This window comes from Alosa alosa, chromosome 10 (genome assembly GCF_017589495.1).
Source record: "Alosa alosa isolate M-15738 ecotype Scorff River chromosome 10, AALO_Geno_1.1, whole genome shotgun sequence".
Lineage (NCBI taxonomy): Eukaryota > Metazoa > Chordata > Actinopteri > Clupeiformes > Clupeidae > Alosa > Alosa alosa.
This window is the reverse complement of record NC_063198.1, coordinates 6,128,857-6,149,496: the sequence shown is the minus strand read 5'-3', so window position 1 is coordinate 6,149,496 and position 20,640 is coordinate 6,128,857. Positions and strand designations below refer to the sequence as shown.

The window sequence follows — 20,640 nt, the reverse complement described above, 5'->3', positions numbered from 1 at the left end:
AAATCAAGTGGATAAACACAATGAGAAAGCCTGCAACGTAGTGGCAATACTCCACTGGCCATATAATGAAAATATCATGGGCTCTCTTTCTCTCTCTCTTCCCTCTTCCTCCACCCACCACCACTCACCCACCCACCCCCCACCCCATTGGCACTGGGGTGTGCGTGCGTGCGTGTGTGTGTGTGTGTGGGGGGGTGGGGGGGGGGGTGGGTGACAGACGGGCCGGGTAGGGGGGGAGTCTGATGAGGGTAGCTGTGCCGCATTACGGAGCTTAACAGTGGAAGACAGCGAGCAGGCTGAGCTGATGGTGTGTGTGGCTCCGCTCCATACTGTCTGAAGCGCTGCACTGTCAAACACTTTGGCTGCCGCCACCACCGCCACTGCTTCGGCCCGTAAGCCCCGCACAGCCTGCCAGGGACACTCACCAGCTGCCGTCGCTGCCACCGCGGCGCCTCACTCCCTGCGCCGCAGACGGGAGATCGCATAGCATCGCAGGGCTCCAGATTCTTCACGGGGGCACGGAGGCTGACTCTAAGGCGCTTGGGCTACAACGCTCGGACTATTTCTCCATTTCGAGACAAATATTTCAATGCCAAATTCAAATATTTGTGTCCTGTACAAATCAGTCACCATACATGCATGTGTCTGTGTGTGTGTGGGTGTGTGTGTGTGTGTGTGTGTGTGTGTGAGAGAGAGAAATCGTCCTTAAAAACCTTGAAAACCAGCTTGAAACCTGGCACAGTCTTATGCCCACGCCAATCATTGTCAGGCTCGAGATGCTACCAGTGGTTTCCAACAATGTGCCCCCTGGAAATGCTTGCCACCACAGTGGGTCATAGACTAATGTCTCAGCTAATTTATGTTGAATAAAAACTCAGCAGTGTTTGACATTACATGGCACGACTACTAACAAATATAAAATGCCAACCTTTCTGAATGAGCAGCATTGTCTTCCCAAGACACTAGCTTCAGCTAATAAACAAAGGCTCTGAGAGGAACAATGCAACATTAACACCGTGATGATATTATCTTAATGATAGCACCACAGTCCTCCCTGCTTGAATTTCTTCATTTAGTGTCTTTTGTGCCTCTGGTCCTCACAGCCTCCAGATCGTATCTATACTCCGCCACTCAAGCCCTCCATACTCAGGTCAATCCATACACACCTAGCACCTTTTTGTGTCCGATTCCAAGAGAGCCCGCAGTAGCTCTCTCTGTCACCTGACTGTATGTGTTGGTATTCTGCATCTTGTTGTGGTCTATTGTTGATTGGCTGCAGGAAACGCAGTGAAGTTTTCGTTTCTTTTGTCTGTGTACGTGTAATGTTTTGGCACTCTATAAGTGAAATTACTGATCTCAAGTAGAGCCTCTGGCGCAAGCCAATTGTGTGTTGCTATTGAATCCTGCATCATGTTGAATTAGTAATTAGGCTTTGTTGTCCATGTTGAAAGCCCCAACCAATAGCACAAGGGATTTCACATATTTTCTGTGTATTGCTACAATAACTGTCCCTGCCCAGGTTAGGTTATGCATTCACTTGTGTTTGTGTGTGCAACACCTTGTGCTGCTGAAACGAGACAAAGAGGTGTCGGGAGCCAGCCCAGGTGGAGAGTAATCAGACCAAACAGCAACGTGTAAGGACCATCAGTCCCGGCATCATTACAGAAGGCAAAAATTACATCATTACAGAACAGCTAACATCCTCAAACCTAACACAGCAAAACCACCAGCATCATTACAGAACAGCTAACATCCTCAAACCTAACACAGCAAAAACCCCAGCATCATTACAGAACAGCTAACATCCTCAAACCTAACATAGCAAAACCCCCAGCATCATTACAGAACAGCTAACATCCTCAAACCGATCACAACATGACCCCCTGCCATCGTGCCTCATCATCATATCATTAGAATCATCACCTGCCTTGTGACAGCACCGACAACATATTACTAAAATATTCCAAGCTGGGCCTGCTGATAGCCAAGTGGCAAAAAAACTGGAGACTTAAAACACACACACACACACTGCTCAGCTCACTCCAATTATGTATTTATGAGAGCAACATTCCCTGTGTTTTGGTTGGAGGGGCCCTCTGACACTTGTTGCTCCCAAGATCTAATGAGGCCAAAAAAGCCTCTGATGGTGTTTATTTAATGCTGCTTCTGTTGAATATTTGATTCATTTTGGAGTACTTTGGTCATCTACACCATGTTCTAGCTCTCTGTGTGCTAAACTGCACGGAGGAACCCTGATGAGTTGGAGCACAGTATGATTAAATATGTATTCAGATTAAACATAGATTAAACATACGGGGCTGAAATGCTTAAATTTACTGCTAAGGATATTTTGATTTCACTTCTGTAATTGCCAAGATGCAACTGAATTGGCTATCCTCTAATAGGCCTAGTTTCTTCTTTTTTTTTAATGAAAACTTTTAATTAAACTACCATGTTCAATTCAAACTCTTTCACTGTGTTGGTTCCTACATGTGAGTATCTGGCTTGGAACCCTGCACAACTTTATACTAGACTTATATTAAGTAATATAAGCATTATTTAGCATTCTGAAAAACGCTATATAAAAAGTTTGGTAAAGGAAGTTGTTTGCTTCTTTGTATAACTTAAAACTTTTGGACGGGAGGCTTGGGAGTTGTGCTGCAAGCCAATGAACTATCCACAACAAATCCGTTTCTTGCCTTGCAAATACTGTGTCTGACAGCATATAGAGAGGTCAGCAGACAATGAGCACTGGCAAGGATCTTGCTGTTTCTCTTTTGACCGGTCTCCTGCGGTCGGTCAGGAGCCAGAGCCCAAACTCAGCTGAACCCTGGCCGACCTTGAGGCGCACATCAATTTTGCATGAGACCTCCCTTCATCAAAAGGAGACCGGGGGCGAAGAGGAGAACAGCAGTGCAACATCTCAGCATGCATCCGGCCGTCTCACCTGCTGTCCCCTGGAGCCCTGCCCTGCCCTGCCGATGACCACACACACACAGCACTGAGGCCCACATGTGTGATGACCACACACACAGCACTGAGGCCCACTCATGCGATGACCACACACACACAGCACTGAGGCCCAAGTGTGCAATACTCACTCATGTGGTGCATCCACAGCCCTTACACCTATTTAAGTATAAGTAGTATATATACTCTTTTGATCCCGTGAGGGAAATTTGGTCTGCATTTATCCCAATCCGTGAATTAGTGAAACACACTCAGCACACAGTGAACACACAGTGAGGTGAAGCACACACTAATCCCGGCGCAGTGAGCTGCCTGCAACAACAGCAGCGCTCGGGGAGCAGTGAGGGGTTAGGTGCCTTGCTCAAGGGCACTTCAGCCGTTCCTACTGATAGATAGATAGATAGATAGATAGATAGATAGATAGATAGATAGATAGATAGATAGATAGATAGATACTTTATTGATCCCCAGGGGAAATTCAAGGTCTCAGTAGCATACAGACATCACACACACATTCACTAACAGCAGAAAAAAGTAATTAAAAGTATATAATATAAAAAACACAACTAATCAATAAGGACAGTAGAAGATAAAGCATATACTAAATATACTAAAATACAAATTATACTAAATGACACTTAATCTAAATCAATTCTAAAAACAGTATCCACATAGTGGGTGATTAATCAAGAGGCACTTGCAATGACTGAGGCAGGGACTGAGCCTGTGATTCTCTATGTAATAATGAGGTAATGCAGTAAGGTGCTCTGTGTGAGTGAGAGTGTCATGGTGATGGTGCAAATAAGTAAGTCCAACAGTGCAACAGTGAAAGAATAAAGTCTAGAGACCAGCATAAAATAAATATGGACATATCAGCGAGTAGGCAAGGTAATATAAAAAACTAGCGGCACCGGTATATATATATATATATATATATATATATATATATATATATATATATATATATATATATAAGAAGAAAGGTATCTATCTATATCCTTCGGCTGTGGCATTGAGGGAGGGGTTATGGGGTTATGCACAGTGCTAATATAGCACGCAAACAGTGAGGCAGTAAGACAGTGGTAAAAAGTGGCTAGTGGACAGACAGTATCCAAACATGGAGGGGGTGAAGAGGCAGACAGACTATGCAGAGAAGTCTATCTCTCCTCTTCCCTTACGTGAAGCATTGAACAGTTCAATGGCTCTGGGGACAAATGACTTCCTCAGTATGTCGGTTGTGCAAGGCAGTGAGCGAAGTCTCCAGCTGATCAGGCTCTTCTGCTTTACAATAGTGCTATGGAGTAGATGACACTCATTGTCCAAGATGTTGATCAGTTTGTTCAGGGTCCTTTTGTCAGATATTGGAGTGATGCACTCCAGTTCAGCTCCCACTACAGAGCCAGCTTTCCTTACCAGCCTGTCAAGTCGCCCCGCAACCTTCTTCTTTGTGCTTCCTCCCCAGCATACCACTGCATAGAAGAGGACGCTGGCAACAACAGACTGGTAGAACATCCTGAGGAGCTTGCTGCACACATTGAAGGACCGCAGCCTCCTCAGGAAGTACAGCCTGCTCTGCCCTTTCTTGTAGAGTGCGTCAGTGTTGGCTGACCAGTCCAGTTTATTGTCCAGGTGGAGACCCAGATACTTGTAGATGCTTACCACCTCCACATTGACCCCATCAATGGAGACTGGTAGCAGAGTGGGCTTAGACCTGCGGAAATCCACCACCATCTCCTTGGTCTTTGAAGTGTTGAGTTGAAGGTGATTGAGTTACTGGTCAGGGTTCGAACCGGCAACCCTCCGGTTACAAGTCCGAAGCGCTAACCAGTAGGCCACTGCGGCCCACGTGTGCAATACCCACTCATGTAGTGCATCCACAGCCCTTACACCTATATACAGTGGGGACAGAGAGCAATAACAGCCTCAACTTCTACAGCCAACGACAGCAGTGTACATTTAATCATTACGATAAGCCATAAAATCTGTTTGAACAGTGAGCTCTCGCAACAAAACAATGCTGGCCATTACACAGAGCATGCACATTTACATGGCCAGATAGGAATCTAGACATATGCTATGATGCAAAAGCAGCATTCATGAAAGCATTCATGCTTACGGCCCAGTACTAAAGCCTATAGCCAGCCAACACAGCAGTAATTAGGGACTATACTGTCTCAATACAAAATGAAGTGCTTGGCATTATGTAGGCCTAATCCAACACATACACTTGGAAACATGTATGCAATTCAGTTGTCTTTAATTGGCATGGGAAATAGAAAAACAGTAGCCCCTTGGAATACTGTCATCATACACTGTACACACAATACAAATGTATGCAAATATGTACAAATAGACTACCAAATACAACCTTAATAACGTTCCTTTTTTTGATTACTACATAAGACCTTGCTATACACAACACACAAACAGTCATAAACACATACTTTTCACGAATCCCTCTCATGCAACCATCCAACGCAGAGCTCTGAGCAACTATACATAAGCAATTCAGCATTCATCAATATTGATGACCACTCAAGGCCTCTGAAGAAGAGCACAGACACACACACACACACACACACACACACACACACACACACACACACACACATACACACACACCGCACAACCCTCTCAGTCATCATCAGCGGCGCACCCAGACATCCCTCTCAACCTCTCCTCACATTCACATTTCCTCAAACAGACGAGATCTGTGAGTGCCTTGAACGAGGGCACCTCTGGGACGGCATTTGGCCACGATCCTGATATGCCTCACAGGGATTACAACAGGATTCCCTGCACAACACCACCCCCCACCCGCCACCCCGTCCCCCTTTTTCCTGATCTGGTTCACAACAGAGGCCGGGAAGAGAGAGAAGGTTGGGATGCTGCATGAAGGTCAGAGCCAAGGTCAAATGAGACTGGCACAAAAGAAGGTCCACTGTGGCGCGCAGAGGCTAAAAAGGTAAACATCATTTAAATACTGAGGGCACTTCCATGGGTACACAAGGACAGACTTGAGGTGGAGGAGCCATTCATTATTTCAGTGACAGCATGCCTTCAGCGCATCCTGCGCCATGTTTCATGACCGAGAGACTGCTATTGCATTGAATTAGAAGATCATCATGGAGCTGACTATTCACATGCAAATGAAGACGCTTGGCCTCTGAAGACTAGTGAAGGCTAACAACAGCCTTCACTGATGTCAGGGCAAGGCCTTCTTCACTCACAGGCTGGTGACATAGCCCCTCATCTGCCTTCCACATGTATGAGATCATTTCCCATTTTATTGGTTAGAATTATGAATCAGAATCACACCTGCCTGCAATAGCTTACATTTAATAACTCCACTATCCCAATTTTAATTAGGGAAGAACACTTCAATGCTCCATCAAGGCTTTTAGCACTGAACTGCAAACAGCATTCATCTGCTTTCTTTTGTGCCCTTTGAGCAGTACAGCGGCTAATAGTTAGCTTACTGACTGTAACGGCTGGGCCATAATGGCTGTAATCCTGGCCTTCGCTAATGTTACGGTTCTGGTCAGAACAGCTCAGACTCAGCTGAGCATTCACAGTTGCAGGGTTGTTTGGCTGGTTGGCTAAAAAGGCTATTTGGGGGTTACAGCATGTGTGATAACTGAAGAGACTGTGATGCTTCAATGGCCTTGTGTGGCACAACTGCATGATATCATCCTGCCAGAGGCTTAAAGCATTGTTAAAAAAACAACCTCATCCTCATTGTCCTTCCTGAATGAATACAGCAGTCTCCTTTGCTGTGGAATACTGAATTTAAGAATCTATAGTAACTGTTACTTATACATCCCTGTGAAAAACTAAAAAAAGAAGACATGATTCATCACTGACTATTAATATTCCAGTTCACCTAATCATTTTGTGCAAAGTGAGCATTGAGGAAGGGCTGAAGTAAGGTGTTGAGCATGAGGTGGCATGAGGCTTAAAGCTGCAGTCGGCAAGTCTGGCAGACTGAAGGAAATTAGGCAACATTTTGAACGTTTACAACTCCCATCGAGTTTGTGCTTGTCAGTGACGTGTGCACAAACTGTGATTGACAGTTAGATCTCACACTGATTGGACCAGAAGAACCAGGAGCGGTGGATTTTTGAAAAACAAATAACAGGCTCTAGGTGGAGGTAAAACGCAGGGTTTTTTTCTTCTAAAACCAGCTGATTTATGTTGTTCTGTCGGAGCATAGTGTCGGTTTCAGTGAATATGGTAAAAAAAAATCTTGCCGACTGCAGCTTTAAGAATAAAGTCTATTAAGCACTCCATGAAGCTGATCATTAAGCACTCCAAATGATTATGGTATTACCGGCACAAATTCCAAAACAACTTTTCAATAATCTCTATGCTAACACTTCACACCAAATCTTACCATTGTCAAGAAAACTACCGAAAAATAAACATACCATCATACGACTACGAGAAAAAGTCTTACTACCACTCAAATCTATTACACTAAATACAATCTCTACACACCAAACCAAATAAACAGCCTCAGTGCTAATCATTAAGCAATCCATGCACATGTAATGACCATGATATACAGTAGGCTCCACTAGTGTTGCACGGTGTATCGATACTAAAAAGGTATCACGATGCCTTCACGCAAAAAAAACCATAATGATTCGACGTTTTTAGAATCGATACTTTATTAAAATTAACGTTCTGTGTCTGCGTGAACTGCATGCTCTCATTGCTCCTTGCATGCATCTAGGCAAGTGGGCGTGTCAAGCAGGCAGCTCTGAGTGAGTGAGTGAGTGCGCAGCCAACGTCAACATACAGTAGTTCTTTTTGCCGACCGGGCCCTCGGCCTTGTGGATAAAACAAAAGGTGAAGTGAAATCTGCAACTATTTCGATACATCGCTAATAGTGAAGGCAAGCCATCAGGTACACAGAGGCCCGTTTGTGAAATATGTTTCAAAGTAATTTAAAAGCAGTAGGCTACGCATGGAACTTGGCTAAACACCTCGCAGACATATCCCAACATTTTTGTTCAAAGACGAATATGCTATAGAAAACACGACTACATGGTTAGTGCCAAGTTCTTCTCTTCTGTTTTAGTCTAGCCTAAGTGAAACGAGTAAGGTTCTCTGGGATAAAGCGAACCTTCCTTCATCAATGAATTTTGACGAGACATAACGAGCTGTAATCATTTTGACGAGACATAAAGAGCTGTAATCATAGGGTGCTAACGTGATGAAAGCGCAATGTTCACACCAGAATAACATTACCATAACTTGTAAACAATTTATTTCATGTTCGGTCAGTACTACTGGTAATATTTGTCATGGCATGTAGACTGCAATTTGTTCAATAAGTATTGCCCAGATGTAGGATAGGCTACCCGATAGCCCACAGCATATAATACCACCATATAATACCACCAAAGCGTGTTGAGTCCTAATAATAATAGTGGCTTATTGTTACGTTGTAGCAAATCATGTTATCAAAGAAATAGACGTAGGCTAATGTAGGAATGCACACAGACATATTGCAACAGGTAATGGTGTAGGCCTATCTGACGAAGACCTGAGTGGTTGGAACGTCAGACTTGTACACTGGGCAAAGAAGACTATCCTCACATTTTTCCCTTTGCAACTGTCAAAGAAATCCCATGAACACGGGAAGGCCTAGGGAAGCCTATACTGTACATCAGATGGCCTAAAGATTAGGCCCCCCTCTGCATAGCATTCAGTGATTTGCATGCAGTAATTTCAACACTGACCTTGATCTAGCCTAGTTTGGCTATTTAAAGCTACTTTATTGGCAAAACACAACACAATGTAAATGAACTATAACAAAAAATAAAGGACTTAATAACACAAAGTAGGCCTACTATTTTACTGACTATAAAAATAATAATTATGTAGGAAGTTTAGAACCCAGAATTGACCTGCACACTAGAAAAGTGCACCGAATTCAACACAAATGACTCAATACACTTGGAGGAGGTATGAGTCCTTTCTTTTCCAGATATCTTAGGATTTCGCAGTAGTATCGTTTCAGTATCGAGCATCGTGATATTTTTGGCAGGTATCGTATCGAAGTCATAATTTTGGTATCGTGACAACACTAGGCTCCACACATACCCTTCGGTGCTCATCAACACACACAAACACATCAACACACAAAGCTCTCAACAAATAACAGCCCGTCTACTAATGTCCACCCCAGGCCAATCACCACACAAAGCTCCTCAGAGATCAGCATTCACAGCCCATTAGGATCGCATTCCCTAATAACTACACAAGCTAAAACATCACATCTCTCTCCTCTAACACACTCCCACCCTCTCTCTGTTTCTCTCTCTTTATCTCTTTCTCTCTCTAACACACACACACACACACACACACACACACACACACACACACACACACAGCATCTCTCACTTTCTCTGATTTGGTCCATCTCCATCAAATTTCCGGTTTTACTCTGCTTCTTAATCACCAACACAGCCTTGCATTATTCAAGTTACTGGAGTTTGAAAGACAACATCACCACGCCACATGGAGCCTACACACACACACACACACACACACACACACACACACACACACACACACACACACACACGCACACACACACACACACACACACACACACACACACACACACCTCCTCCAGGTCAAACACACCACAGAGGACTTTACACCCCACAAAGATTTCACATCACAGAATCACAGCACAGCCTACACATAAGCCTTCAACTCCCCATCACATCGTCTTGCTGTACGCATGTGTGTGTGTGCGTCGTCTACACATTGGCCTTCAACTCCTTATCACATCATCTTGCTGTACGCATGTGTGTGTGCGTCGTCTGCCTGTGCCCACACACAGGCACATAGCAAAGCTGCCTCCTCTCAGGAGTACATCGTCAGGCAACCACACACCACCCCCACATAATGACCACAACACACAGAGTGCTTGGAGCAGTGTGAGACACACACTCTCACACACACACTCTCACACACACACACACACCAACACACATGTGAAAACCCGGTGGGAGCCAGCTGCCATTTGTATTACTGGCCTCTCAGCTCCTATACCGGAGGCTGGAGATCTGAGTAGAGTTAGACTTTTCAAGCTAAGCTACTTTAACAGAGCTTTTAGACGGGCGCCTTGTGAAGGCCTCAGAAGGAGGCAGGGCTGGTCTGGTGCCATGCTCTGATTTCTCACCGGGATCCATTTTTAAAAAAAGAGGTAAATTGCCTGAGGTATCCTCAGGCTCCGCATGACACCTTTATGCTTTAATAGCAGACTGATAAAACTTTGACATCCCCCTGACAGAAAAAGTCACTTCTTTTTTTCCCTCTCTCTCTCTCTCTCCCTTGATAGACAATTTTCGCTCATGATCCAGCTTCCCGTTTCACGCTGTTTTACACTGAATAAAAACATACTGCTGGGCCACATTTGATTTCAAAGCTAATTTATTTATGTGTGTTGTTATTTGTTCCGCTAATGCTATGTTTTTCAATATACATTACAGAATATAAATGGTTTGGATTCCTGTTGTGGAGAATTGCTGCGCTGCGGTGACATTTGCCTTAGTCTCTGCAGCGATTGCTCAGAGATTATTTTACCCATCTGGAAGGTGGACAGTGTTTTTGAAATGCAACCGAATCCTAAATACAGTATTTGCTCAAGACTCTTCTAAGGCTGACATTTCCTTTCACTTGGCTTTTATATTTTATATTTTTATACAGAAGTTTCAGTCTCTGGTATTTTCTCTCATTTGCACAGAAGAAGCTGTAATAAAGTTGCACACCTCCTGAAAAATCGAAATCAAAAGACAAATGCAACAGCAAACCATTTCCATTGCCATGAGCTACATTTAACTGCTATTTTTGTTATTATATTATTATGTTTTTATAATGGATTGTTAATGATGGAAATCACAATGCCCCATATGTCTACATTTGTCAACCACTCAGTTAAAAAAACACTCATGGCAATTACAATTTGGCTGAAGTCATTTACAAAAAAGAAATGCCAATAAAAGGTAAGACAGTGCAGTCAAACAAAAACTCTTAAAGCCATTTAGGACCTAGCACCCCATGCAAGCAGTGTACATATTTGCCAGAGAGGATTTGGATGTGGTCTAATACTTTAATTAACTAGTATTCTGACATCCTGTTAGACAGACTCAAGCTCTTTTCAGAGAGTGTGCCTGCTCTGGGTATATGCTTTAAAAGAATTTTTCGAACAGCAATATTCCCACCGTGACCACTTTCCGCCTTCCGTCAGAAGCCCTTCATATGTACGGTAAAAAATGTGTTTAATGTAATAATTTGCCTCATCTTTACATTGATCCTCTTCCATGGCAACGTGTGATGATCCTGCCCACTTGTCCAGAATCATGCTTTACACTCAGATACATTAAACGGAAATGTAAGCATGTAGTGGAATGTCACTCACAAGGTTACCGACTCTGTTGGCTGCTAGCTGTACCTTTAAATGCTGCTGACCCAAGCTATGAAACACAATCTACCAAAAAAAAAGCAGCACAGACTGCTATTTTCTGACATGCACCCACCAGGGAATAACCACAGGGATATCTTGGAATCTTGACTACAAATTAGTCATTTAGGTCTCCTACTCTCTAAATCATTCTCTGCACATTGCTTCACGCACTAAGACAGCAATTTACAATCGGCATGACCTTATAAATTCTGCATTAAAATAACCAGAACTCCCACGACTGTTTAATGCAACAGAGAAATAAATCAGGCCAAGAGTATGCTGCTTCCAAGCATGCACTGCAGCCCTACTAGCTTTCATCACAAATCGTTGTTTAGTAAGCGCATTGTGTAGTTTAATAAAAGAAATGATCAACTTGGATATAAACTAGAGCAGAAAAATTTGCATTTGAATAGCTCACATTCTTCTCCCCAAGAAACATGACAATTGATGCACTGGATTAAATAGATAGGTAGATAAATAAATAAATAAATAAATAAATAAATAACGTTACTGAAATCCTGCTATAGATTACAGTAGGGACAACAAATTACTTTTTTCTTCAGGAAAAAAATCAATAGCAATCAGCACTATAGGGTTAAATTTTTATCCTCTTGAGACCGGGAATGCAAATCAACTAAAATCATTAACTGCAGGCCAACAGCTTTGTGGGTTTCCCAGTGCCCCAAGCTGGGCAGGCTTACCTGTACTGCGGAGTCGGGTTCCCATCGGCCTGGCACTGCAGAGTGGCCTCCTGCTCGGGAGAGCTGATGGGTAGGATCAGGTCAGTGGGCTCCAGCTTCCAGCTAGGCCCTCGAAAAGCTACATCTTCTGCAGGAGCTGCGAACAGGGCGTTAGCTTGTGAGGCACAGATAATCAGTGGCATCTAAACAAAAGGAAATGGCTTTTGTGCTCCAGACAGTACAGTGTCACATACACAGCACAGTGTCTGTGGTTGTGGCTATAGATCGTGCTCTTCATGTAAAAAAAACAAAACAAGCTACCAAACAGAATCAACCATGAACATAAACTGACTGACTACTGGTTATTAGTGCAGTAAAGTACAGTACAGATAATCTATTGGTTATTAGTGCAAAAAGTACAGTAAAGATCATCTACTGGTTATTAATGCAAAAAGTACAGTAAAGATAATCTACTGGTTATTAGTGCAACAAGTACAGTAAAGATAATTGCACAGATCTGAATACAGTTTTGGAAAAAATCAGAAAACCACTGCAAATTTTTCTGATGTCATCTTAAAGTTGCTGAGTGACATTCAAATGAGTTGACGGTCATATTCAAATTTACAGTGGTCTCTTAATTTTGAAGATGACCATCAACTCTGTCAACCTATCTACTGTAAACTAGGTTCCAGCAGAATTCTTCCTTATGGTGTCCAATGTTTTGATGAAACAGTCCAAATAACTCCAACATCTCAAATTTAAAGGCATTTGAAATGAAGCAGGTGTTCGATTGATATCATACATACTTGTGGATAATTTTATGCAACGAAATACTGAGACATTATAATGGTAATGAATTATATTAGACCTTATAATGCATATTTTTTCACATTATCTCATCATATGTCATGATGCATTTCCAATAATAGCAGAATACTCATGTGCACACTTAACACAGGAGGTCAAACTGAGATGAAGTGCGCTGTCCTGGAAAGCTTTAACCCAGGTTTGTTGTGCTTTACAAAACATTTTAAAAATACTTGTCTTGTCTTTCTGTGCCTCATGTTACACATACTGTATGTGATCACAATTACAGTACTTTACATTTATACAGATATATTGAAAATGTATGTCCCACGACCCTAAAATTTCCTGTTTTGTATTAGCACATGTATATATTATCATGCTGACGGAGGCAAGACACTGAGGACGAAATATGTCATTTGGACCTTAGTTAGGACTATGCATGTGCAACTAGAGCTTGTAGTCTCAGGCCGATCTGACACGCTGCTTGTAGGGAGAATAAAGCCCAGTGAATCCTCTGTGTCCTCTTCTCTTCTGTAAAGATGCGTTTTAGATCATTTCCATGACATGTGTTTCTAAGTGGGTTGGTGGGCACAGGGTTGGAGAGGGGTTGTGACCTCGTAGATGGTCAGTACTCGCCAGCATCTTTCATTTTCACACGGAAATGTGATTTGGAAATACTCAGTTTACTTTGTTTATTACTGGGCCAATGGGTGAGCTTTGTGGAGTGGTTCAAGGAATGACACCTGGCTAGGTCTAAAGATGTTTCAAAGCCAGCCCCCATGCCACACATGGACATCCTCAAGCAGACATTAAGCCAGTGACTTGCAGAAGTCTGTACAGGACACTGATCTGGGTTTTTTTGTTTGTTGTTGTTTTGTTGTTTTCAGCCAGAATTTGATTTATCCACCAGGACCACTCCGCCTGGCTCTGATAACCTAATCTCACATGCTCAGTTTTCACTAGGATACTATGCTATGGACTAATTTATTTGCTTTTCATTTGGTAGGGTGTTGGAAGTAGTTATGGGACTATCCCAAACAAGTTACCCATGAGGAGTCTTTGAACCACAAGAAACACAGTGAAAATTGTGCAAACTGCACACAAAGCTGGTGAGCTCTTACAGATAAAGCTAGACATGAATACCATTCATTCTCATGCCACTTTACAACAGAAGCAAAGCAGACAGGAGATGCATTCAACGTTATTCCTGCAATCACATCCGCTCTGCCTCTCCCTGCTGGCCTTCGAGGGCACCAACTGGGGGTGTCTTCAGGTGAATTGCATTAAGTGCATCCAGATATGCATCTGCACCATGTCACAGAAATGACTGATTGCCCTGACCCCCAACAATTAGGAAGGTCTCCTGTCTAATAATTGGATTTGGGTCACTGGTAACCGGCGGCTAACCCTTTTGTCTGAACTGAAATGATTTTCAATTGCCCACATGTCCTTCGCTGTGCAGGGCATGGAAGTGACAGATAACTGACAATGGACAGATAGCATGAACCTGCACCAAAGGTCAGCCATTGGCCTAAACATCACACGCACACACACAGCAGCAGCGGGAGGAGGATCATTTCATTTCATGTCAGCTAGTGCACAGCTACAGTATAGCACTGAGGAGAACAAAGGACAGTGCATCTAAGGGACCAATAAAACTCGGAATCAAGATATTGGAGACATAAATACTACAAAGCACCGGAGCACAACATCGGTTTACAATAAAATAAATCAGCAGTACAATATTTTACCTGCAAGGCAGCCAAAGATTGATAGCAGCACAAGTTGTTTCCATAGTAACATCATCTTCAGTTGCCAAGGGCAAATATGACTCTCATTCGACTGCTTGTGAATGGAATGCTTTCCCCTTGATTACAAAACACTTAATCTGTGGGATAAAGTAATTATAGAAATAATTAAAATCAGGCATCATGACAGACACATTATACTGACAATACTAGAATCATGACACTTTGCATACATGGTACAGATTCATGTAAAAATACACACAATTGTGCTGTGTTCATAGGCAAAGCACTGGCAAATTCAAGTTCCTGAGAGTAAGCTTTCTGCAAAAAAAAAGCAAAACATTTCAGATTAAAAAGTGTACAACAAAGTTGAAAAGAATGACATACTGCGGCAGTGAGTCAATTTGACAAATATAATTCAATTGCTCTTCAACAGTGGCAGACCACATTACACGATCCTTCAAGATCAAATAGGACTTCCCAAATCAAACAGTGATATTTGGTGACAGAGCAGATACAGTTAATTATTATAGAACATCAGCACCCTTGCAATACACATCCCCAAGTCGCACTATCTACCTCAAATCATTTTTATTGCTTAGCATTGCAAAACAACACCATGACAGCGGATTTCAGTATACGTTGAAGGCCATCTTCAGTTGACAGGCTATTGAAGCGGTTGTTTAGATGGCAGTAGAGAAATAAAGGAATTTTGAACAAGCACTACCATAGACCATGTGAAGAGACAGTCAGTGTCATTCCTGATTACTGTCAAAAGGTGAAGCATACCTTGAAGTGTGCATTAAATGCTGCACTGAAAGGACAAACATACCGCTAACTATGAAAAACCACTGGGATAAGACGGCTGGAATTATTGACCTCAAAAGCTACTTTTCTTAGCATATTAATAGGGGCTGGCAGCCAACCTAAATGCAGTGCAGCATATGCAACACTACTGTCTTTCCCTATTCCTCTGTTTCTCTGCAACTCCCTGCCTCTCCCACAGTCAGACTCAGCACAGGCACCCATCTGAGATGCTTGCATTTGGACAGCTTTGAAGAATGACACTCATTTTCTCAGATTCCTTTTTTTTTTAAATATAAAAATGATTACTGTTATTGTGTGACTTGTCATTTCAGTTTCCTCAAACAGTGCTTGATGTAGAAGTAACCGAGGAAGACTTATTAAAATTCTCTTGGCTCAGCAATAAAATGAACATTTGTCCAATTTATCAAGGAGATGTAATTATGAGCTTGTATTTGCAAAGTGAAACGATGTAGCAGTCAGAATGCCAGGATTTGGATATTTGGTTTGTTTGTTCAGCCTCCTTGAAACCTTACCTTAGATACCGTTTAAACACAGCTCTTAACTCAGCATGTCAATGAGGAACCCACAGACACTCTCTGTTGCCTGAGGCCACTATGAAATTTTTGCTCTCATCTATGTATTTTTGCTTGACTCGCCATACCCGGAACAACCGCACAGCGCCTTCCGATGATATCATTAGCGTGGGACTGAACACCTTTTTGCATGCAGCAGAAAGCACTTTTCGTTCATTGATCCTCAGTTTTGTTGTTTAGCTGTTTTCTTGTTTCCCTTGTGACAGATGCCTTCCACGTCTGCCTAACAGACAGACAGACAGACAGACAGACAGACAGACCAGCAGGCCTCCTGAGAGGGATCATCTCATGCCATTTGGTAAAGAAATGACATAATCTTTGGGGCAGGATTGGCTTAACACTGTATGTCCCGGTATGGATAATTGTTCCCCATCTGACTGTAATTGCAAGCAGACAGGGACTTACGGTGGATTTCCTAGTGTCTTTTAAGTTTTATGGGGCGCATTTTGCCACTGTAAATTGTGTCACATTGGATTACACGCTTTGGCTTCTGACATGAAAAAAACCCCATTGTGTTCTAAAATTCTCGCTCTGACAACCCGGCCTCAATGCCTTCTTGTGCTACCCCCTGTACCTTCTATACTGTGCCTTCACTACTGCCACACACCTGGGCTGGAACAAACAAATGTCTTCACAGTAATCTCCTTCCTTTAGCATCGGCACAATAAAAGGCCAATGGATAAAAGACTGAGAATGGCAGACGAATAAACGACCGGCAAATAAATGAACGACCAAACTGGACTCCTGTCCGGCTGCCACATTAGGGGCCTCCGAGGGTTCGGCTCATCATAAAATGCGCACGGTGAAGGGCGGAAAAAAAAATCGTTGCATGCCTATCGCAATTACGAGGAGTCTCTCCACGCCACCCCCTGTAAAAGGACAGGGGAGTGCTGCATCATTATCCATTAACTCTGTGAGGTGAGATGATGAGTGCAAGATTGCTGTGCCAAATGTAATGAGGCTTCGCAGCCTCACCTCCACAATAGCGTGCGGCCTAATGAAAGTCATTCGCCAGACATATTCCTTGGCAAATGAGATCAGAGCTTGGCGAGCTGGGCGGCTGTTTCCTTTGTAATTGATCGGAGAGCTGGTTAAAGGCGTCTGTTTTTTTCCCCCTGCGCACCCCCCGGGGGTCAGCATAATTGCAAAGAATCTGACATGGGGAGATGGAGGAGAGAGGAGGGTTGAGCAGAGGAGGGACAAGGAGGCCAAGATCCTCAAAAGCGTTTAGAAGATGTGCGTGGCTGTTTGCCGACGCAAAAAAGACCCTCAGTCAATGGAGCTGGACAAACATGCATATTAAATTACATTAAAATTACACTCAGTTACTGCCACCTCCCCACAACACACACACACACTCCCTCACAGAGATTCATCTGACAAATTCAAGTCAGAGATGAACTGAACACAGTGCTCCACACTGGCCGACAGCACCAAACTTGCTCAAAGACTCACACTGAAGCCACAAATGAGTTGGAATGTGTGCGTGTCTTTTGCCATTAATCTGATTATACTCAACCAGAAACTCCCCTCCTCAGAGACTTGACAAGAGAAAGACAGTCCTTAAGGATACCTAAGGGCTAGACATTATCAAAAAGGATAATTGGCCTACTGCCACTTGGGTATATGCAAATTCATCTAGTAAATCCATCTCGGAAGTTCCTTCATCTTTTTTTCATGCCAATCAAAAAAACGTCCATCCTCAATAAATGAGACATTACATAGACTGACAGTGAGATTAGTAAATCGTTGTTAAAGGTAAAGACTACATTGATGAATATCAATGTTTATTTGAAATGTCTGTGTCTACCAAGTGGTTTCTTTGTTTTAGTATGATTAAACTGATATTTTTATCCACTTCAGATGACATTTATCAAAGTGGTGTCAAATGACAAAAAAATGCTGTTTCTTTCTGCTGTCACTTCTGACAAATGCTTCAACAAATGACAACAATACACCGATCCCATGCTCTTGCACACGCAGAAGCAATCACATAGAGAAGCTCTATATTAAGCCTGGTGGATACAAAGGCACAGTGTGCATCTCGACATGATTGACTGACATGGCCTCAGAAATGCGTACAGCTGGAATAAGCAAACAACATTATAAATGACAAAGTTGTTGTGTTAAAAATGAGTATATGGCAGAATATTACATCTGAGTATGAGAGCTACACAAAAGGCCCAACAATGACAAATGAAACAGGCGATGTCAATCCTCGACTCCAGCAAAAGTGACATCACATCACAATTTAACTTTGATTGAACTGTCAAGCAACAATATGTAATAAGCGTGGTCAAGAAGTTACAATTGCAATACACATTTCACAGTCAGTTCCTCGTGAATAAATCTGCCATCTCCTTTGTGTTTGTGCTATAATTCTGACACATAATTTATATACATTCTATAAGGCAAGTGCCAGACTTCTAAAGTCTAAACCAAGATCAGACTTCACTTGTCTTTGTCAGTCCTTTGAGAACTTCCCTGTCAAAACCTATGTGCAGAGGATGTATCACACACACACACACACACACACACACACACATACACCGAGGGGAACCGTGTTTCAGATGCTTGGGTGAATCTAGTGGCTGAAAGTGGAGCTAGGAGAGTAAGTGCACTTAGCGTAGGCACAGTCTGATTCCAGTCACCCCTCACATCACCCAACCGACCGACGGTGATATCCCTGAGACCATCCTCTTCAAGCTTTAACATGGATCTTTCTTCTTTTTAATCTGAGCATAACAAGTAGTATAGAGATAAAATAGCACACATTATACCGGTAAGCAAATATCACCTTAAACGTATTTAGTCATCTTATTTTACTGATTCCACAGAACCGTCTCAGTGAAGTTATTTTGAGATTCAGGAAGAATCCTAAAAAAAGATGAAAGCATCCCTTGTCTCCATGCAGGCTAATAATGCCCATTTGACAAGTGAGCTCAACACGTATAGTATATTGAGGTATTTAAATGCAATTCTTCACACAGCTGCCCCTTTATTTCTCCACAACACTAATTTGGCTGTGCTTGTTATCCTCAAAATGAGATGATGCAAAGCATCCTAGTTACAGCTATAAATAAACATGAATGCCAGAAAAACAGGATCGCATTCCCCCTTGGAATAGCATACAATGCGAGATGTGCATAGACTGAACATGAGAAGACTCACTGTAGCTTTCTTTCCACCTCATTTTCCCTGACACTCCGAAGGCCATGAATTTGTAGCCTTTGGGAGCTCCATAGCAGAGAATCCACTGACAGCATATAAAAGAGAGGTTTTTTATTGCGAGAGAGAGAAAGACACTTTCGTCATAAATTTGCAGGTCAGTGTAATAATCTAGTTATTTTTGAAAATCAAGCCTAATGGTTTGGAGAAACTGACAGAAGACTGTCTTCATTTCTGGACGAGTCTATGAAGTTATTCCATGAATGAAAGCATAGTGAAGATTCAAACGAGCATAATCTCCCCACAGAAGAGCGAAATCTAAGCCCCGGGCAATGATTCTCCACTCTGTACGCACGGAGCATTGGGGTATTATGCATGTGATGCTCCCAAACAACCACCTTCCGAAGCCTGATTTCCCCTTCACTATCCTCAAAGACACTTTATCATAGCCTACCACAAACCTACGCCCACAACTATTTCTCTTTTCTGTATTCAAAAATGTGTTTATTTCAGGTGTATTGCGGGGCATAGAAGTAAGATACAATTGTCTGGGTTAGTAGCCTACTTTTAAAGTGTGAATAATAAATCCCCTATTCCTGTTACAAAATATATTGAATGAATTGACACTGAAGGTGTAGCGTAATCTATCGGCACTTTCAAACTGGATCGTGATGTCCCAGGTAAGGACGAGAACATTGGCTGAGATAGCCTACGTATTATCAGAATGCAATTAAAAATACATACCGAATAGTAAGACCGAACAGTTTCTCCTTTTTATGAAATTACTTGACCAGTGGGTGAGTATGCGGCGATTCCACGGTCCGTACAGTGGACAGAGCCAGTGTGAATGCTCCTACCCTTCTCGGTCATCCATACCGCGTTTCCACTGGTGTGCTTGGAGCGGGGACCGGGAATTTATCCGATTGCAAAACAAAAATCCAAAGGTTTGCTGTTGTAGAAGTGCACAGTCCAAGAGGCAGTCCCTTTCGGCTGTTCGGAGGAAGGCTACGAGCTGCCTATTCCCACGAAGCGTCCCCGCAATTACCCCACGGATCCCAAAGCCGCGACTGTGACAGCTGAGGGCTCACAGGTGCTTGCGTGTCGTCTAGCTGCAGCTACACGGCATTAGAAAGTGTGCCAGACGGAGAGAGGACAAGGGGAGGACCACTGTGTGAGTGAGTGGCGAATTGCACTCTGCACATCCCCCGCCCGTTCGCCCTGTCCTCAAGACTTACCGCTGTACAGAGGGCATCTAAGCGCCAACACTCATGCAGATAGGCTATCTTATATGCGCAGCTCAAATTCCCCCTTGATGATGGTATTGAATTATCACCACACGCAAAACAGTATAATGCTGACCTCCACGTGCTCTTTTCGTTGGG

The 20,640-nt window shown here is 42.9% G+C and overlaps 1 protein-coding gene across 3 annotated transcripts in view; it reads right to left on the bottom strand.

Moving 5' to 3' along the window:
- The window catches only part of cntn3b (contactin 3b), a 59,087-nt gene extending 38,647 nt beyond the window's left edge, over positions 1-20,440 (bottom strand). The window contains exons 1-3 of one of the 3 annotated variants that reach the window (XM_048254775.1): positions 20,003-20,440; positions 14,694-14,830; positions 12,157-12,292 (exon numbers count right to left, since the gene is read on the bottom strand). In XM_048254775.1, coding sequence (XP_048110732.1) covers positions 12,157-12,292; positions 14,694-14,748 — 191 coding nt within the window. In that variant the 5' untranslated portion in view covers positions 14,749-14,830; positions 20,003-20,440. Of the gene's footprint in view, positions 1-12,156; positions 12,293-14,693; positions 14,930-14,952; positions 14,965-20,002 lie in introns of those variants that run through there. The other 2 variants (XM_048254777.1, XM_048254776.1) reach the window with 2 other exon arrangements.
- Positions 20,441-20,640: the final 200 nt, after the last annotated feature.